Source organism: Chrysoperla carnea, chromosome 5, assembly GCF_905475395.1.
Source record: "Chrysoperla carnea chromosome 5, inChrCarn1.1, whole genome shotgun sequence".
Classification (NCBI taxonomy): domain Eukaryota; kingdom Metazoa; phylum Arthropoda; class Insecta; order Neuroptera; family Chrysopidae; genus Chrysoperla; species Chrysoperla carnea.
In genome coordinates this window covers 41846763-41864119 of record NC_058341.1, presented here as the reverse complement: position 1 = coordinate 41864119, position 17357 = coordinate 41846763, and the positions used below count along the sequence as shown (strand labels likewise).

The 17357-nt window shown below is 31.6% G+C and overlaps 2 protein-coding genes across 2 annotated transcripts; one reads left to right on the top strand and one right to left on the bottom strand.

Moving 5' to 3' along the window:
- Positions 1 to 2424: 2424 nt before the first annotated feature.
- On the bottom strand, positions 2425 to 5533 carry LOC123300420 (protein phosphatase 1 regulatory subunit 7-like). The gene is made up of 5 exons (XM_044882992.1): positions 5399 to 5533; positions 5051 to 5330; positions 3734 to 3896; positions 3356 to 3664; positions 2425 to 2655 (listed from the first exon to the last, which is right to left on the bottom strand). The coding sequence occupies exons 1-5, from the start codon at positions 5451 to 5453 to the stop codon at positions 2476 to 2478; spliced, it is 987 nt and encodes a 328-aa protein (XP_044738927.1). The 5' UTR covers positions 5454 to 5533; the 3' UTR covers positions 2425 to 2475.
- Positions 5534 to 7078: 1545 nt separating this feature from the next.
- On the top strand, positions 7079 to 15134 carry LOC123301518 (serine/threonine-protein kinase Tor). The gene is made up of 3 exons (XM_044884285.1): positions 7079 to 7157; positions 7231 to 12016; positions 12218 to 15134. Exons 2-3 carry the CDS (start codon positions 7262 to 7264, stop codon positions 14618 to 14620), a joined length of 7158 nt encoding a protein of 2385 aa, XP_044740220.1. The 5' UTR covers positions 7079 to 7157; positions 7231 to 7261; the 3' UTR covers positions 14621 to 15134.
- Positions 15135 to 17357: the final 2223 nt, after the last annotated feature.

Genomic DNA, 17357 nt, shown 5'->3' with positions numbered 1-17357 from the left:
ACGACATAAAAATTCATCTCAATTTCAAAATTTAGTGATTAGTTTCCGGCTGAACAAATGATATTTATGTACATTTAAATCACTTAAACTCAAAGAATACATCTCTGGGTATCAACATTCCGAAACTAATTAATTCAGAGTTATAAATAAATTGGCATTATAATTGCGCATTTTCGACTTAATCGCTTTTCGCTTCTGGGAAAAGTTTTGTTATTATATTACGTGCACACTGATAATAATTTAAATATTTCAAAGGGGCTTCCAAAAATATGCAGTTGATGATTAATATGCATAATTATAATAGTTATTTACGATATTAGTGAAATAACAGCATTACTAACGTATACGTGAGAAATTTGTACTACGAGGGCGTAGCACAAGTTAAGCATTCGCAAAAGTACGTTAATAATGCGTTATCACACGTATATCGTACAAAACTCTATCTACGTCTCTAAAATGTGAAAATAAACGATATGTGTAATAATGTGAAATTATAACTATTATTTAAAATTTTTCTTGACTTATTGAAAAAATTTTAAAAAGTTACTATTGTAACTTGTTGTTAGTTTACAATTTGACAGTAATTTGGAGTGTGGTAATGAATTCATTGCGATACAAGTGCGGTAATGAACTATTTTTCCCACGCTTACTGAGTGAGAAAAGTAGTTTTAATCTCACTGGCGCAAATACAATGATATCGCATGTATTTGAAGCCTAAAATTGATGCTATACATAAAAATATGCTAGTACGTTTAATTTTATACAATTATTGTTTAATAATTTTGCAAAAGCTTAAAACAAATTCAAATGCATATAACCTAACATAATTTCTTCTTAGTTTGGACAAAATTAACAAATTATTAACAAATGAATCATTTTACAATGGACTTATTTAGCAGATAAAAACCGCATTGGCTTTCATCGTGTTTCTGATTGATAAATTTCTGCTAAAGAAACTTCATCAATAGATACGTTTAACCAATAAAAGCAATTGCAAGTAAAATTCCAATCATTGAATTTGCTGGGAAGTTAACGACCAAGACATCACTAAATTTTTTTGGGAAGCCAACTATTTGTTTCACTATTTTTCGTAGTTTCACACTAAAATTGATCAGTTATGTTATACATGACCTTTTAGTGGTGCAATTGTGAATTTAAGTGCTCGCAAGCGTTTTTATGGCTAAAACGAACCAAATTTAGCTCAACTCAGTAATTGACTGTTTTTACATTATTTTCGGCGTTTTTTCTTTTAATTATTTTTTGTACTAAACTTCGTTCCAAAATTAGGAACGTAAATTATTTTATTTTGTAATATTTCTCAACTAAAAAAATTTTGATTTATACTGCTCTTATAAATTAAAAAAGATACAATAACTAACACTAACCTTCAATAAAATTGATTTATGATCATTTGGTGACCACAATCCGAAAAATAATTACTTTCCCAATTAATTTAACTAAATAAGGCATATTTTGCAAGTTAAGATTGGTACGTATAACAAAAAAATTCACAGATTTTCAATTTCCTAGAAAACTGAAAAAAGATAATCAATCCAGAACTAAGTGTCAGAGTTGTGGATGCCAAAACACCTAAATACCAAATGACAAATATTTCCTTTTAAATAATCCAATGGTCAAGATAAATATCAAATTATAATTTTTTATGGTAATCAACTTTAAAGCAACGTCGCGTCGTAATTAGCTTTTACCAGAGGCGGGCTATGATTTGCGTCAACAACGCCATGACGTAGGGACGCAAAACATTTTTTGCGTCAAAATTTACAAATTGAAATTTCTTTTTACTTACGATTGTAAAGAAAATTCAATATATTTTTTGTTACAAAAGTTATGCGTATAATAAGGAATAGAGTAACTTAAATTTTCAGGTAAGTCCGTCTCTGGCTATTACGGGATCATTTCCCAATTAACAGTACGTTTTATTCAAAAATTTACATTATATTCAAGTAAATATTATTTTTTTAAAATTGTATATTTAAGCGTGAAGTGATCTAAATAGCAATAGATTGGATAATTTTAATAGAAAAATGACATGGCATAATCCAGCTATTCTTTATAAAAAAAAAAAACTTTTGTTACTTTACAAAGAATAATCGAACGTAAATTTTCTTTTATACCTTACACATTTACATACCTTACATTCTATCATTCTACCTTATTACTACCATTTCATTTTTAGAATCAAAATTGCCCGATCTAATATATATGAGTCGCTTTAGGGCGAAAATAAAAGTGATATAATTCAATTTTAATTATTTGCCATAAGAGTTTTAGGATTACTTAATTATTTCTTTCCCACTTATTGACCTTTTTTCTCATTTATTGATATTAAATAATAATAAATTGTATTATTAATAATAATTGCACTACATTTTAATCTTACAAATTATTATTATAATATTTACGTTTTGTTTTTTGTATGCCTTGTACACAAATTTAAAAAAATCTCCCAAAAAATTATGTTCGGTGGCAAAGTGTAGCATCAATTTGTGTTAACCATGGTAATGCTAACATTATTTTTCGCCTGTATGCAGGATCATTTGCCAATGGATTTCGTTCCAAATATATTGTTGCCAATTTTTTGTTCACAGTTAATTTATCAATACAATTCCAATCGGATATTTGGTTATCGTTCAACTAAAAAATATATTAATTTTAGAAATTTAGAAGACTGTAGAAACTAAGATCGTAGCGTTCAATTATGGAATGTCTATAACACACATTCTTTGTCAATCAAGTGCTTAAAGTTGTGTAGACTTTGGGCAAAACAGTGAACCAAATCAGTTTTGCAGAATTTGGGAACGCATGGATCAAAAAGGAAAAAGTGCTGATGTCGGGTGATTACATAGAAATAAGTACTTTGGAATAAAGAATATGTGCGCGGAAATGCTTCCCATGGAAGCTACAGGTGTCAAATATTATGCAAACCGTGCCAATTATCTTTCCGAATTCATTAGATTTCCATAAAGTGTAAATTATACATTGAACTGTCACCAATTGACAGATCACGTACTTATACGTCATCAACAGAGAGCGCCAAAAAACTGCGTTTAAATATCTCAAAATTATAATGTATTTTTAATATTTTTTTTACACTTAAATACAGCATTTTTAAGCGGTATTTATATTTTTTACTTTGTTATAACGGTGTAAACAATGAATTAAAAATATAAAAAAATACATGAATATTCCCTATTAAAACTCGTCTAGAACAATGAAGTAGCAATAAAATGATTTGAGTATTATCAGAACAAAACTAAAATAAAATGATTAGACGCATTCTTAAAATATATTGAACATGACGTAATATTCTCTAAATAAATTTTATAATTCTTACCCATAATTCTTGCAAATCTTCTAAATGAGCAACATTTTCAATTAATTGAATTTTATTTTGTGCGATATCCAATGTTTGTAATTTAATATTATTATTCAAATTTTCAATTTTTGTAATCATGTTCTCGGACAAATATAATTCTTCTAAATTAACAAGCTCATCTAAACCTTCGATTTCTTTTAATCGATTACTTTGCAAGCTTAGGCATAGTAAATTTCTTAAAGTACTCAAACCACTGACTTGACTTATTTTATTATTTCCTAAATATAAATATTCCAAATTTGATAAATTTTCAATGTTTTGAATTTCCTAAAAAAACAAACACAAATTAATACAAAATAAGCCGCCTATATAGAAAAAGAGATAAATGGTCCATGCCTTGATTTTATTGTCCCCCAATTCCAATAATGTCAAATTAGTTAAATGATCCAAATTCTTGATTGTTGTTATACGATTTGAGGATAAAAATAACTTTTTTAAATTATGCAAATTTTCTAAGCCTTCAATTTCCCGTACACGATTGAACGAAATATCTAATATTCTACAAAAAAAAAAATAAAATATGTTATTTATGAAGATTTTTGAATTTTTTATCCAGTCAAATTAGTCCATAAAATATAAGTAAGGTTACAAAAATTCCCATTGAGCTAAAAATTGGTATGAATGTTCAGAAAACTATTATCAATGAATTGTGAAAAGTCCCCATCAATCCCCCTTGTGCAAAAAATTTTATTGAGGGGAGAAGTTTGCAAAACTTGGCTTTTCATGTTTTTCAGCAAAACGATGAGTTTTACAGCAAAAATAGTTCGGACAAAAATTATAAATATTCAGATTCGCTACCAAAAGTGTCTCTACACCTTTTTTCATAAGTATTGCCATTTTCGTGACATAACGGTTCAAAGAATTGAACCAATTATTTTTTTCGTAATACATTTTTGAACCGTAATACGAGGACTTATTTTTGATGAACCAGCTTCTTTTTCTTGGCGCTGTCTTTTCACAGCATCAATGCTACTCTTTCGAGTATAATTTTTTCGACACTGCACATGAATTTTTACAGATGTCTGGTCTTTCAGGTACTCCGAAAATTCACCACCTTTTTCAATACTTACGACTAACAGTATTTTGTGGAGTATGAGACCTTTGAAACGAGGCGGGTATACGAGCATCACCACGCTGACAATTGAATGGAAGACAGATGTTACTCAGGCCATGCTACTAAATAAAAATAGGGACGGAGTTCTTGACGTTAATTTATATTCTAAAAATTTTAAAATTTGTATGTATAAGATATAGGGTCTCATATTTTTACTCGTATAACGCTTCAAAAATGTATATAAACGTGCATATTACGAATAAAATAATTTTTTCAATTCTTTGAACCGCTATATCACGAAAATGGCAATACTTATGAAAAAAGGTGTAAAGACACATTTTGTAGCAAAATGACTTATCTACAATTTTTGTCTGGATTATTTTTGCTGTTAAACTCACCGTTTTGGTGAAAAACGCGAAAAGCCTATTTTTGAAAACTTCCCCCTTCAATAAAATTTTTTGCACAAGGGGGATTGATGGGGACTTTTCACAATTCATTTATAATAGTATTCTGAACATTCATACCAATTTTTAGCTCCATGGGAATTTTTGTAACCTTCAAAGTGTAATTTGACTGGATAATTCGTAAAGATTACTTACTCTAAATTAACCAACGGGCTCAAATTTTCAATTTTTGTTATTTGGTTGTCATATAATTCTAATTCTTTCAATGTTGTTAACGTATCTAAATTCTCAATTTTTTTAATCAAATTCCAACGTAAAAACAACTGCTCAATATTAACTAAAGGCTCTAAATTTGCTATTTGACCAATACGCCCATGATTTAAATCTAAAACACTTGTTTCTGGATCTATAACAACAATATCGTTAATTGTTACATCCTGTCCGGTATTCCCAGATTCTTTATCGCCGTCGGCATCTAAAATGTAAATATATATTTATGATAATATCGAGTGTCGATAAATATGTGCCTAAATTAAATATTACCTGAGTCAACTGCGGGCATGGCGACATCATCGACTGTATCCATTAATTCAGACATTTTTTAATCATTTATTTGAAAATAATTAAGTATCACAAAATATATTCAGCTGTCAAATTTGTTACTTAAATCAATCTTCCAACTGAGAAGAAATGCGATTTAGATTAAAATCGGATTTATTCCTTATTTAAAATAGCAAATTATTGAAGACCTTAAACTTCTGTCACAGTCACAACGCAGACATAAATTTAATAGATAGCTATTGAAAACACTAAAATAATTTAACTTACTGGGTGTCAAATTCTAGACTTTCATCTATACCAGAAAATTAGAATCTTTACATTAATTAATAGGCAATATTCAGGTTTTTTTTTTTTTTAATGTTTTTAATTCATTGTTTACACCGTTATAACAATAAATACTGCTTAAAAATACTGTATTTAAGTGTAAAAAAAATATTTAAAATACATCATAATTTTGAGATATTTAAACGCAGTTTTTTTGGCGCTCTCTGTTGATGACGTATAAGTACGTGATCTGTCAATTGGTGACAGTTCAATGTATAATTTACACTTTAAAAAAATGAATTTACAACACAGAATTTACACTCGTTATTATTAAGTTTTCTAATAAAAAGCCGTAGAATAGTATAATGAAATACCATATAAAATGTAAGTAATTAATATCATACAGTATGTCAACAAATTTGACAAACCCATACTATGATGTCACGTCCGTATAAAAATTTGAATTTCCGTTTTAGAAATTTTTAAATGCCCTCACTGATTTTATACTTTTATTAATTAATTTTAAGTAATTAAAAAGATATTAATTACTAAAATAATGGTTTAGTTGAAATGCCCAGTCATTAAAGTTACGGAAGAAAAATATTTGAAGCAAATTTAAATTTCATGATTATTCCCTATTATAAACATAAATATATCTATACTCTTAAGGGAGCTTATATATTTATTACATTTATAATTCTGTGCTCTTAATGAAATTATATAAAGAATGTTGCACTGCAAAAATGTTTTGAGCTAACGAGTTTGTTAATTAACTTGACCCAAGTAAATTAGTCTAAATAATAAGCTTTTTCAGAATTTATTAATTATTATTGTTGATTCTCAACATCGACTTTGCAACTAGTTTTTGGCGCTTCAATCGTTAGTCACTATCAGAAATTGAAGGCAAAAACGAATCTTAAATTTTTATAAGAAACAAATTCCCATTTAAAAGCTCTTCTAGTTCTAATATTTAATTTACACCACATAGGATGGCCAAAAAATGATCTGTAGAAATTATGATTAACGAATGAAAAATCTATGGTTAAATCATAATTACTTAGAGACTAGAGCTCAAGCCTAATGGGCAATGTGTCAATATTTGACCGTGTCGCCATTCGCGAGCTATAATCAACCACCAACCACCATATTTTATCTTAAAACCCAAATTTTAGACGATATTTTGCTATACAGTGAATTAGGTATACAACACTCAAAAAAGAGTAGAGATTAGAAATAGTATTCTAAACACTAAACACATGAGTTAAAATATTTGTCATATTTTAAAATAAGCGTAATTATGTCAATAATTAAATAAAATAATTATTATATTACACTTAAAATAAGTGAATTGTTTAATATTTAAATCAAATAGTAAATATAGTTTAATATATTCAAAAATAAACTGATTTAATAATGGACATTTAAAGTTGACATGTAAATAAATATACAAAATATTAATTACAAACACCTTTTTTGGGTAAATTTCAATCGAAGTTTTGTTAGATAAATTAAGTACATTTAATAAAATCAATTTATATATGTTTTTGTAGGAATGAATCATTGAATAATTATCCAACAACAATGTCTACCGGAGTGTTACAGCAATTAGTAAACGGGATTAAATCCCGTCATTCAGAAACACGAATGAAAGCAACGCGTGATCTTTGGCTTTATATAAAAACTGAATTGCGTGAAATACCACCAGAAGATATGAATGCATTTATGAATAAATTAAATGATCATATTTTAGAAATGATGTCGAGTAATGATGTTAACGAGAAAAAAGGTGGAATACTTGCAATCCAATGCGTTATTGGTACAGCGGATGTTTTCAATACGAAAACAGGAATATCCAGGTTTGCAAATATTTTACGAAATCATTTGCCAATGGGTGATCCGGTTGCAATGGAAATGGCAGCTTTTACGATGGGTAAAATTGCTTTAGTTTCTGGTACTAATGCAGCAACATATGCTGAATTTGAAGTGAAAAGGGCATTTGAATGGTTGGATCGTGATCGTAATGAAGCCAAAAGGCATGCAGCCGTATTAATTTTACGAGAATTAGCGTTAGCTATGCCCACATATTTTTATCAACAAGTTTCGGCATTTTTTGATAAAATATTCATTGCTGTCCGTGATTCACGAGCATTGGTTCGTGAAGGAGCTGCTAGTGCTTTACGAGCTGCGTTAGTAGTAATTGCACAACGAGAGTCATCAAAACAAGCTAATAAACCACAATGGTATCGACAGTGCTATGATGAAGCCATAAATCTTCTCGACGATGTGAATGCTAGAGTAGAACGAGGTGTAACTCGAGATGATCGATCACATGGTGCATTATTAGTTTTAAACGAATTATTGCGTTGTGGAAACTCAAAATGGGAACGGCGTTGCAATAAATTACTAGAAGGTGCTGGTATTTCTGTTATAAATCGTTTATCAGAAGATGTTGCTGGTCTGTCATCTACAGCTAAAGAAAATCCTTCTTCATCTCGTGCAGATGCCGATACTGATCCAATATTACAAACACCAGAATCCGCTGCTTGCCGGCAGCTTGTAGAAGAACGTTATACTAATATTTGTACAGATGTATTAGATAGAATATCACGACCTGGGCATGTTCAGAATGCTTTGTTAGATATTCTTCCACGATTGGCTGGATTTAACAGTGAAAAATTCACTAAAAATTATTTAAACATTACTATAGCACATTTAATTTCGATTATTAGAGGCAGGGATAAAGAACGATCAGCTGGCTTTATTTCTACGGGGCTCCTAGCTGTAGCCGTGGAAATGGAAATGAAACCATTTATACCAAAAATATTGGAAGCAATTCGTAGTGCCTTTCCCAGTCGTGAAACACCCAGTAAAAAACGTACCCCATTAACTCCTGAACCTGCAGTTTTTGCATGTATCACTTTGCTCGGACATGCTGGTGTTTTAGAACCAGCTGAAATTGTGAAGTTATTAGAACCAATTTTAAGTGCAGGATTAAGTACACCTTTAACAACTGCTTTACGAGAATTATCTATAGCAGTACCTTCAGTTCGAAGAGAAATTGGAGATGGTCTATTAAAAATACTGGCACAAATTCTTCTCCAACGACCTATCCGTCATCCAGGAATGCCCAGGCATTCAAGACCATCGATTAGTTTACCTGAACAACCAGACATACCATCTATTGTTTTGGGATTACGAACCCTTGGAACTTTTGATTTCGATGGACAAAGTTTATTGCAATTTGTAAGACGTTGTGCTGAACACTTTTTAAATTTTGAACAAGGAGAAGTACGATTAGAAGCTGTACGAACAAGTGGTCGCCTATTACGAATTGCATTAGAAGGACCTCCTAGTAAAACTGTTACACTTACAGCCAAAGATGTACTTTCGCGATTACTTACAGTAGCTGTAACAGATACAGATCCGGATGTAAGATTTTGGGTTCTTGCATCGCTACATGAAAATTTTGATCCACACCTGGCCCAAGCCAAAGCTTTAACAATGTTATTTGTTTGTCTTCATGATGAAGTATTTGAAATTCGAGAGTTTGCACTTAGTACTCTTGGCAGGTTAAGTTCTTTAAATCCAGGATATGTAATGCCAGCAATTAGGAAAACTCTAGTACAGTTACTCACTGAATTAGAACATTCAGGTTTGGCAAGAAATAAGGAGCAAGCAGCAAAATTATTGGGTAGACTGATTATAAGTGCACCAAGATTAGTTCGCCCATACACAGAACCAATTTTATCAACTTTAGTACCAAAACTACGTGATTCGGAACCTGTAGTTTTATCTGTTTTAAAAGCAATTGGTGATTTGGCTGAAGCGGCTGGTGGAACTGATCTCTTACCTTGGGGAGATGAATTATTGACTGTCTTATTAGAAATATTTGGCGATACTGCTTCTGTTGAAAAAAGAGCGGTTGCATTATGGGCTTTGGGTCAACTTGTATCAGCTACTGGCCATGCACTTCAACCGTACTCACGACAACCAGCATTATTGGATGTTCTTTTAACGTTCTTAAAAACAGAACAACGACCTAGAGTTCGAAGGGAGACATTGAGAGTATTAGGATTGTTAGGAGCTTTAGATCCATACAAACGACGGGAACCTGAAGAGCCCACAGCGTCAACAGATTTAACTAGTAGTGAAATGTTAATTAGTACCAATGCATCAGGAACATTAGAGGAATATTATCCGGCTGTTGCTGTATCCACATTGATGCGAATTGTTCGAGATCCAAATTTAGCTCAACACCATACAATGGTTATTCAAGCAGTTACATTTATCTTTAGTAATTTAGGAATAAAATGTGTTCCATACATTCCTCAAGTATTTCCAAACTTTCTTCATATGATCCGTACTGCAGATTTTAGTTCGCGTGATTTTAGTTCCAGAGACTTTTTATTACAGCAATTGGCTTTTCTCGTCGCAATTGTAAAGCAACATATACGTAACTATTTAGATGATATTTTTGCTTTAATGAAAGAATTTTGGACGCCAAATAGTCCCTTGCAAGGTACTCTAATATATCTTGCTGAGTTTATTGCTGTAGCTTTAGGAGCAGAATTTAAAATTTATCTACCTCAGCTAATACCACATATTCTTCGTGTACTAACACCTGATCCAAGTAAAGATGAAACAGTAGTGTTAAAAATGTTAACCGCATTGCAAAAATTTGGAAGCACTCTTGACGATTATCTCCATTTAGTGTTACCAGCTGTGGTACGGTTATTTGACGCTCCCGATTGTCCACTTGCTGTCAGTAAGGCTGCATTACATACAGTTGATCAGTTAGCAGACACATTAGACTACACTGATTTTGCTTCAAGAATCGTACATCCATTGATACGTACTCTAGATAACAATGCGGAACTTCGCCCGACTGCTGTCGATACATTATGTGCAGTGGCTGCCCAATTAGGTCGTAGATATGCTCCTTTTGCACCGCTAGCAGCTAAAACTTTGGCTAAACACCGTATTGTGTGTTCTCGACACGAAGCTTTAGTGACAAGAGCAATGGCTGGAAGTACTTTAGCTGAAATTGGAACAGTTCGACCCACACCTCGATCAATACCAGTTCAAGATGTACCTTTAAAACCAAACGATACTACCACGATAAAACGACTAAATGTGCGAACAGCAAATTTACAAATTGCTTGGGCTGCTACCAGACGTGTCAGCAAAGAAGATTGGCTAGAATGGCTTCGTCGATTAAGTATTGGTTTAATAAAAGAATCACCTAGCCCTGCTTTACGTTCGTGTTTAGCTGTTGCACAACATTACTCTCAACTATCAAGAGATTTATTTAATGTTGCTTTCGTAAGTTGTTGGGTAGAACTTACTGAACCATTGCAATCGGAATTAGTTTCTATATTAGAACAAGCTTTAATGGTACCAGATGTGCCAGAAGTAACACAAGCTGTGTTAAATCTAGCTGAATTTATGGAACATTGTGATCATGGTCCGTTACCATTAGAACCTCGCCTATTAGGAGAACGAGCTATGCAGTGTCGAGCATATGCAAAAGCTTTGCATTACAAAGAAGCTGAATTTCATGCAGGCGCAAGTTCTCAAGTAGTAGAAGCTTTGATTTCCATAAATAATAAACTACAACAAAAAGAAGCTGCACAAGGACTTTTAGAACATGTTATGGAAAGACGTGATGATCAATTACAAGTACAAATTCGATGGTATGAAAAACTTCATAGTTGGGAAACCGCATTAAATTTATATTCGGCTCGTCCCCGATCCGATGAAGATGCACAGCTTGGACGTATGCGATGTTTAGAAGCATTAGGCGAATGGGAATCGTTAAATGAATCAGCTGAACAGTTATGGCCTGATTTAGGAGAGAGTGGGCAACAAAAAGCTGGAAGACTTGCAGCAGCTTCTGCTTGGGCTCTCGGTCGATGGGATTGTATGGAACGTTATGTTCGTGCTATACCTACTGAAACACAAGATGGAGCATTTTATAGGGCGGTTTTAGAAGTACACAAGGATGAGTATAAGAATGCACAAAAATTAATAAACACAGCTCGTGATTTATTGGATACAGAATTAACTGCAATGGCTAGTGAATCGTATCAAAGAGCGTATGGTGCTATGGTATACGTACAAATGTTGGCTGAATTGGAAGAAGTTATTCAATATAAATTAGTGCCAGAAAGAAGACCATATATTCGCGCTATGTGGTGGCAACGTTTACAAGTTGGTCAACATGTGGCTGAAGATTGGCAACGAATTCTACAAGTGCATTCATTGGTTTTATCACCACAAGAAGATATGCATACATGGTTAAAATATGCCTCTCTATGTCGAAAGAGTGGATCTTTGGTAAGTATTTTACCATACGTTATATTTTTTTCATAAATGTAAAACTTCTATAGCGAAAGTATGATAAATCCTTTAAAAGAAATGGTATATTTTAAAAACATTTAATGAATTTGCCATAAAAGCTTTGTTTCAATTAAGTGCTTCCGGAAGCGAAACACGATAAATTTTGTTTATATCTAAAATATGTTTCTTTATTTTTAGAATCTTTCACATAAAACATTGGTAATGTTAATGGGAATCGATCCTTCATTAAATCCAGACGAACCGTTACCGAATACCCAACCGCGAGTGACATTAGCTTACTCAAAACATTTATGGATGTCAAATAAAAAAGATCTTGCATTTAATCAACTTCGACAATTTGTCCATACATATGCTGCGCAAAGTAATGTCGATACACGATTGCTGGCACGTTGTTATTTAAAGCTCGGAGAATGGCAAGAATCACTACAAGGGTTCAATGAACAATCAATTTTATATGTTCTTCAATGTTATGCAGCTGCTACCCAACACGATCCCTCATGGTATAAAGCATGGCACGCTTGGGCTTACATGAACTTCGAAACAGTTTTATTCTATCAACAACAAGATGAACCTTCCGTTCATCAATTCACTGTTTCAGCAGTTGGTGGATTTTTCCATTCGATTAAACTTTCTAGAGGTAGTTCATTACAAGATACATTACGGTTATTAACACTTTGGTTTGATTATGGACACATGCCTGAGGTATGTGAAGCTATCGAAGAAGGTATTAAAATAATTGAAATTAATACGTGGCTACAAGTAATTCCTCAGTTAATTGCTCGAATTGATACGCCTAGATTACCGGTTGGACGATTAATCCATCATTTATTAATTGATATTGGAAAATCTCATCCACAAGCTTTAGTATATCCTTTAACTGTTGCTGCTAGCAAATCAACGCCAGTGGCTAGACGTGATGCAGCTAACAAAATTTTACAAAGTATGCGTGAACATTCTCCTGTATTAGTTGATCAAGCAGGGCTAGTATCTAATGAACTAATTCGTGTTGCTATCCTTTGGCATGAGTTATGGCATGAAGGATTGGAAGAAGCCTCGAGATTATATTTTGGTGAACGAGATGTACGTGGCATGTTAGCAATTTTAGAACCTCTACACGCTCAACTAGAAAAAGGACCAGAAACGCTTAAAGAAACAAGCTTCCATCAAGCATATGGTCGGGATTTACAGGAAGCTCACGAATGGTGTCAACGATATAAAGCTTCTAGAAACGTAAGAGATATTAATCAAGCATGGGATTTATATTATCATGTATTCCGAAGAATTTCTCGACATATTCCTCAATTAACCACACTAGAATTACAATTCGTATCTCCAAAACTTCTTTTATGTCGGGATATGGAATTAGCTGTTCCTGGAAGTTATTCACCTGGACAACCTATTGTTCGTATAGCACAAATTATAAGTTCCCTTCAAGTTATTGCATCCAAACAGCGGCCTAGAAAACTATGTATTCGCGGTGATAATGGAAAGGAGTATATGTTTTTGTTAAAAGGCCATGAAGATTTACGACAAGATGAAAGAGTAATGCAATTATTTGGTTTGGTCAATACATTACTTTCTCAAGATCCAGATAGCCAACGTCGTAATTTAGCAATTCAACGTTATGCAGTTATACCCTTATCAACGAATTCTGGATTAATTGGTTGGGTTCCACATTGTGATACATTACATACTTTAATCCGAGATTATCGTGATAAAAAGAAGATATTATTAAACATTGAGCATAGAATTATGTTAAGAATGGCACCGGATTACGATCATTTATCGTTAATGCACAAAGTAGAAGTATTTGAACATGCATTAGAACATACGCATGGTGATGATCTCGCTCGATTATTATGGTTGAAGAGTCCATCAAGTGAAGCATGGTTCGATCGGCGTTGTAATTATACTAGATCATTAGCAGTTATGTCTATGGTAGGTTATATATTAGGATTAGGAGATCGACATCCTTCAAATTTAATGTTAGATCGACTTAGTGGAAAAATTCTTCATATTGATTTTGGTGATTGTTTTGAAGTAGCAATGACCCGTGAAAAGTTCCCTGAAAAAATTCCTTTCCGCTTAACACGGATGCTTGTAAATGCAATGGAAGTTACTGGAATTGAAGGTACCTATCGTCACACATGTGAATCAGTTATGGCTGTCCTACGAAGAAACAAAGACAGTTTAATGGCTGTTCTAGAAGCTTTTGTATATGATCCATTATTAAATTGGCGACTGATGGATGCTGCTGGTAGGGAAAAACGATCTCGAGAGGCAGGAGATTTGTCAGGAGTGGCTGTTGCAAATTCACAGGAAACGAATATATTAACGGGATCACCTCCAGTACCACCTAGTTCAGCAACACCAGCTACAGAAGCTGAATCAATTCAACCAGAAGCTTTAAGTAAAAAAGCAGTAACAATTGTTAATCGAGTCAAAGATAAATTAACTGGACATGATTTTCAACATGATGAAGCATTGACTATAAAGCGACAAGTTGATTTATTGATCCAACAAGCTACTAGCAATGAAAATTTATGTCAATGTTATATTGGTTGGTGTCCATTTTGGTAAATTTGAGGCAAAGTTGTCTTTATCCTAGCAAGAAGATGTAAAAACCACCAAATTGGCCTTAAGAAATTAGAAAGAAAAAATGAAATGAATGAGAACATTTTGTTAGTAAAAGCTTTGTATCCTGTTTTTTATTTGATGTGCTCTGTGCTTTTAATGTGAATATTTCATCATAGTGTGAAAATTGTAATAGTTATGTCTAGTTCCAACACCTCCAATTAGAGAGTTAAACGTTATAGAAATTATAAGCATTTTTTAATAGTATATAAACGAAATACCAGTAACTAACTGATTCATCACGAGATCTCTAAAACTATGCACCCGATTGACTTGAAATGGAGCATAGTTACTCCTTTTGCGATGTAGACGCTCACTAAGAACAGATTTTTGGAAATTAAACTCTTAAGATGGTGAAAAAGATAATGAAAGTTTATGGGTAACATTATAATAGATCAACTGAAAAACTAGTTACTTAACCGAATTGAAAAATTATTTCACGTACAGAAAGCTTCATTATCAGCGAGTAACATGGGCTGCTTTAAAAAAAATAGGGTTCTGCACCAAAAAAATAAAATCGAAGAAATTGTGAACAAAAGAGGGATAAGTGACGGCAAATGAAGTGAACGTTATTATAACACAATATTTGTATTTAAAGTAGCTCAGCAAAGCGGGTGGTTCACAGCTAGTTAATTTATATCGTCACTTTAAAGAAATGAGAGTAGTTGTTAAGAGTTTCCATGAAGACAATATCCAAATAATTATAAATCAAAATACGAATGGCGGAATTACATATAAATCGTGATTACTTAATTTTGAAAACGGTGATGGAATTTAGACTAGAAAGTTGATACTTATCGAAATAGTCAAACGAAACAAAAATTAATTGTGATTTGCTGAACCCAAATTATTATTATTACTTATTATGTTTAATTAAAAAAAACTTTCTCCGCCGGCTAAATTATTGCATTAGAAATTTTACATTCTCTGGTTTACTACATCCATCATTCGCTTTATCGAAGGCGAGTCTTTATTATCCTTTTTGTAAGTACTTTATTATCCTTTTTGTAAGTACATTATTAAATCAGTTACATTACTTGATCGAATAATAGTGATGACAAACTAGGAAAATTATCAAGTAAAATGTCCAGGAATTATTATGAAAATCAGGTATATCTAGGAAACATATAAAATGGATGTTTTTTCATTTTAATTATCTTATAATTAAACAATGATATTTATCGAAATCACAAACAAATTTTTTGTTATATGAGTAGTTTTTGAGATATTAGAGACAATACCCTTTAAGAAATTTAAAAAAATCGAGCAAAATCTTTTGTTTCAAATTTCAATATCACACAAGGTTATTTACTTTTATCCAATTTTTTTGTAATTTTTTAAGTTTACCGATTAAATCACAAAAAAGTGAATGCAATTTTGTTTAAAATGTTAATAAAACAATACTAAGGGTAATTAGCTTCCATTTAATGTACAATATTCGAGATATTGCCTGAAATTTTTAGAGAAACAATATAAAAAAATCGTGTTCATTTGATCAAAAATTACATCAAATTTCAGTGTGAATTGTATGAATTTTTTTTAAATCCAGGGGAGAGTATGGTAAATTATACTGAAAAATCGGGAATCATCAAGGAATTTTGAAAGTTTATTCTTGTTGTCACTTTGTAAATACAAATAATGCATATTGATTACATTTATACATAAAATAAATACTTTTTTTTTATGCTTGAAATTAAAAGAATATGATTTTTTTTCAAAAAGTAAATGAAATATTCACATTTCAAAAACATTTTATGTTTGTTTAAAATAATTGAAAATAAAAACATTTTCATTTATATTATTTGTTTGTTTGTTATCAAGTTCAAATTGTTTATTTTTTAATTATTTGTATTTAAAATTAGTTGTAAAATGAATCATAAATCATATTTTTACCAAAAAAATGTTTATTAATTTTCAAGTAAAATAAAAAAAAATACATAACAGAATTTTAATTGATTTTTTATTTTAAAAGAAATAATACTTAATCATTTTTAGCGTTCTTTGGTTAGCCGTGGATACCGCTTTTGAGACACGTATCGTTATTTTATAGTAGAAAAGAAATTATAATTAAAAAAAAATGGTGTAAAAATTATTTCTATAGGTATCTTTCAATTTTTTTAGGAGTTTCATAATGAGATTCTTCATAAATACTTATATAACGTGCCTACATTAACTGCTTAAGGCTGTTGTCTGGCTATGGGCATAGAAATTTTTTTTAAAATTTGAAGTCGATTGGAGGGTATTTAATTTCAAACAACAGTGGTTGTGTTTGTAACAAGTTTTTTTAATTTAGAAAAAAACTAGCCGTCAGATATTTTCAAAAAACTAACTGAACATTGATGTATTTGTTCTGAGTGAGCGCAGGGAGACAACCACGGGAGACAACAACCTTAATTACATAAACAACATACACATTATACATAAAATAATAAAATATATCAGATGAATCTGAATAAATTGTCAATATTCGAGGGACTAATAGGGTATACTAATAGCATTTTGGTTATAATGCGCCCGGGAACGTTCTCAGAATTTGGGGGCTTTTTAAGATTTATACCGAATTTGTTTTGTTTTCGCAAAAAACTGTCTCTATAGCAAAAGTAATTAATTGTATTGAGCCTTAACTTGTGTAATTCCATAATGATTAATAATAAAAACACAATTTTCATTTACTTAATTCCGA